This window comes from Morone saxatilis, unplaced genomic scaffold (assembly GCF_004916995.1).
Source record: "Morone saxatilis isolate NCDOM2014 unplaced genomic scaffold, NCSU_SB_2.0 Contig4, whole genome shotgun sequence".
Taxonomy (NCBI): domain Eukaryota; kingdom Metazoa; phylum Chordata; class Actinopteri; family Moronidae; genus Morone; species Morone saxatilis.
In genome coordinates, this window is record NW_023339984.1 from 16,403,176 (window position 1) to 16,407,721 (window position 4,546).

General features: G+C 35.0%; 1 protein-coding gene across 1 annotated transcript in view; it reads left to right on the plus strand.

The window, feature by feature from the left end:
* LOC118338040 overlaps positions 1 to 2,862 on the plus strand; it is a gene marked incomplete in the record, with an annotated part of 22,212 nt that extends 19,350 nt beyond the window's left edge. The window contains 4 exon segments of the mRNA XM_035675201.1: positions 474 to 526; positions 628 to 669; positions 772 to 851; positions 1,723 to 2,862. Coding sequence (XP_035531094.1) covers positions 474 to 526; positions 628 to 669; positions 772 to 851; positions 1,723 to 1,791 — 244 coding nt within the window.
* Positions 2,863 to 4,546: the final 1,684 nt, after the last annotated feature.

Genomic DNA, 4,546 nt, shown 5'->3' on the forward strand with positions numbered 1-4,546 from the left:
AGTGATGTGTGTTTAAAGGTCCAGTGTGTAACATTTAGGAGGATCTATTGGAAGAAATGGAGTATAATATTCATAGATATGTTTTTTTCATTAGTGTATAATCACCTAAATATAGGAATCGTAGGAGACGTTTTTATGTACAGACGTGGTGGAGTCCGCCATGTTTCTACAGTGGCCCAGAACAAACAAACCAAACACTGGCTCTAGATAGGGAAGTTTCCTACAGACTGGATCTTTAACGTATGTTGTACAAACACAAAAAAAAAATCAGTTAGAAGTTGTAATCAGAACTTTTACAACTGTAATTGTTTAGACTTGTAAATATAAAAAATAGAAGGTTTTCCTAAATTACCTAAAACAGAATAAATTAACATATTAAGCTGGATTATTTGGTGTAAATTCTTTTTATATTTTGTACTTTTTACTTGCTGGATGTCCCATTGTGTAACTAAGCCCTTTATCTGTTTCCTCAGTTCAACAAAGTATCACTCTGAGCTCCGATGTGTCCTTGTAAGCGTTGGAAACGGTGAGCAGAGCTCTTTTATCAGTCCGTGCTTCAAATTCTGTTGCTGATTTTAGATAAAGGTCACATCCAACTTTGTGTTTTATTGTGCCTTCTGTTAACAGAGCCATCACCAACTGCAACCCCAGAAACTCCACCACCATCAAGTACGTCAACCATTCCCTCTTTAACTTGTGTGTTTGTTCAGTAGTAATAAAAGCAGTTTTTCTTCTGGCCTGTGTTGTAATGTTGAGTCACTGTGTTTCTAGTCGTCGTAGGTCTGAGAGTGAAGTTTTCTGTTCCCTTTCCGGTGTCTGATGACTACATCAGTAATATTGTCATACAACAGGTCAGTCTGCTTCTTGTCTAATATCAGATATGTTTAATATGCATTAGTTGCTACAAGGAATGTGTGATAGGGTTTTCACAAGTGCAGACTTTCTTTTTACTTATGTAAGGTATTTGCTGAGTCACAAAAAGAGTCACACCAGCATTTAATGTGGTGACATTTGGCAGCAAAATATATTAATTTCAATAGAATCATCATTGAATTTGCATTGGATAAACGACCATCTGCACTAAAGTTTAAGTTTACTGAATTTTGACACAATTTTTTTCCTCTGTCGGAGTATAAGTGCTCCACCAAAGAGGAAGGAGTTTGCACACAGTTATGAGAAATATACACTGCAAAAAAGGAATCTAAAGAAAGTAAAACAATAAATAAATAAGCGTTGTTTCAGATAAATATGTCTTATTTTTTATCTGAAAAGAATATCTGGCATTAGAAAAGTAATCTGGTTTTAAGAAAATGTATCTAACTTTGTCTTAATAAGAAATTTTAGCTAATATTGAGCTCAGATTTATCCTGTAACAAGTTCCAAACATGGTTTGCATAATATCCCAGCAGAGGAACAAGATTATTTTAAGAGTAAGACCACTTGCACAACTTCTCAGTTTAAGTGTTTATGTGGTGGTTTAACAATTGTTATTTACAGGTGATTATACACAAATGAAAACAAACCTATGAATATTATATTTAATTTCTGCCAACAGATCCTCCAAAATGTGGACTGGACCTTTAAATTACTTTTAATACGTAATAATAGTTAGATAATTGTCGTAGTTCATAGTTAACAGTTCACATTCTTGCTCGTCCATTACGTTTCACATACTATCTGATAACAGTGATCCTATCTGTTTCACTGTGTTTTGTCTTCCAGTTTAAAGATGAACTCACGAGACTAGGCCTCCCAACAGACATCGCTCTGAGCTTCGTGAAGAGAGTGTAACTGGAAGTATCAACCACAGCGCCACTTGCTGGTTCAACTTCATCATCTAAGGACTCCTGCAGGGAAATTTTGTTGAGCTTTTCTTACTGTATTTTTAAAAGAAATAGCATTTTAATCATGTTTGATCATCAAGCTTCATTTTTTATATATATATTATATTTGGGGAAATGGGCATAAACAGGAGTCACAAGTTTTTGGATTTACAGCCCGTGTGAGTGGAACCCTATTATTTAAGGCACATTTGCAAATGAGTCCTGTTGAAAATTTTTGGTGGCAACATATTATCACAGTCAATAGAAACATTCTTCACCCAGGAAACAAGGTTAATTCAGTAGCTTTTCTGGAACTTCTAATCATATCAAATCATCTTATGTTCATTAAAGTATGTAATTGGTCATGTTCAGTTTTTTTTTGTAAACCTTTACCACTGTTATTGTTGGTGTATACAGTGATGATTTGGGTTATATAATCATGTGTCATACACCTTTGAGTCTTTGTTTTCTAACTTTATTACCTCAGATATCTAGGTAAAGGCTTTTTATGTTGACTAGATGACGAAAAGTAGCTGGTTTCGGGGACGGCTGCTGTGTCTCAAGCTCCTCCCCACATTGGCTTTTTTTACTCATTTTTTATTGTATTCAAGCTTTATTTAACTGTAATATTCCCATTGCGATTCAAGATCTCTTTTATAAGGGAGTCCTGGCCAAGATAATTCAGATAAAAGAAAAAACTGTCTTAAACACTTGCCCGTGATCGAAGGTTACAACTACTAATAGAGACAGTTTGGAATCAGTAGAGAACATAAATAAGAAGGCGGCTCGTGTAATATGGCCTTATAGAGAGAAAAACATACCAGTGCTCCATTCTACGACTCTATAAGGAAGACAACTTACTCATACAATGATGTACATTTCTTGTTTCATTCCTATATTTTAATTTCTGGACCATTTTATGTCTTAAATTCCCATTTTTACCTGACTTTCTTTAAATAAAGTGCCTGAAATGAGCCAGTTCTCACTGATTTTCATCCACATGAGTACCCTTACTTCTTGATGTGTACTGCCACCTCCTGGTGAGTGTCAGGTACACAACCCCTAAACACTTGCATAACACTTAATTACCTGGACACGAATTTCTGCCTAAAATAAATAATTTAAAAAGTTTATTACATTGTGCATATAATATAGTGCAAATTATTATCAAAAGTAATAAATACATCCATTCTTTAATTACAGTTGCATGCATTATTAATAAAATATTGATATATATATATTTTTTAAATCTTACGCTGTCCGAGCCCAACCCAAACCCGACCTTTAGCTGTAGGTAAGTAAGGTAAGTAAGAACAAACTCTTGGAAAAAGACGAAAGGAGCCAGTGAAGTTTAAAAGACATCTGTTTTACTTCCAGTTGAACGAGCCAGAGCAGCATGTCATTAGGAATAATACACAGGTCACGGTTTCAAGATAATAACAATAAATAAAACAACGGTTGTAAACTTGTTCATCATGAAGCCACATGATGTTAAAACTCTTTGTTGGTTTTTGTTCAACAGGGCGTGAAACTAACTTTGTTTGCGCCGACCAGCCGACAAATACAGTGTTTTACCAGCTGAAGAAATTCCTCAGGGGCCAAAGTGTGCAAAATATGACAAAAAAAATTATTATTTATTGACCTCGGTGGTTAAATTCACTTTAACTACCAGCCTCTTTATACACTTGAGCTTTCTCTCAGTTTTATATTTAAAACAATATTTCAAAAAGCTGTATATTACTTCATTTATACATTATCTCTTGTTTGCCTATAGAAGTCAATAAAGTTTCAGGTTTTTGAATTGCCAAACAGGCTATAGTCTACTTATCAGCCCTGTGAACCCAGAAATGTTGCGTACCCCAAAGTATGGGTTCCCCAGCATTTAGAAACTGACAGATGCTAACTTGCAGATGTGGGACAATTAGCATAATTAGCATTTATAATCATTTAGATGACAATATTTCAGCAACTGTTTGTCCGATTTGGACAATATTGGAGTCTTTATGGGGGTTATTAAGGATGATGGATCAAATTCTGACATTTACAAAATACAAAATTGCACTTTGAACTTGAAGTGACCTTATTTCAACTTCCATTGGGGCTGATTTTGATCAATTTTGAGTTGTTTTTGAGGTTATTTATATGCTTAATACTAAATAATAATAAATTGACGTTCATTTTACAATCAAGAAAGCTCAATGTGATTGGTGTAAATGTTCAGATGTAACATTTCTGTTATGTATTATGTATATAAACAAAACTCAACAAAAGTTGAAATATGGCCTCTTTTGGTTTGAAAATGTAACTCCAATATTGTCCAAAGCAGCCAAGCAGTTGTTGAAATATTGTCCATATAGGTGATTATCCAAATGAATGCTAGTTATGCAAATTTTGTGTAAGAAGCATCCAGCTGTTTCTAAATGCTGGAGACCCCAAACTCTACATTTCTAACATAAAACTTTGGGGTACTCAACATTTCCGTGTTTACAATCGGGCTCTATTGGCTGGCACATAAACTCCTATAGAAGAAATGTTGAAGTGTTTAGCTGGTGGCTAAGTGTTAATTTCAGGCCCTCTTTGTTTGTACACACATTCCTTCCCGCTGTCAAGTAAAACAGCAAACGGGGAGCACTTGTTTCAATTCAGCTGACAACGGGCGAGAGTCAGTTTTGATAGATTTTAACTGGTGGTAAGGAGGCAACCGCACCAACGTGGCTGAACCG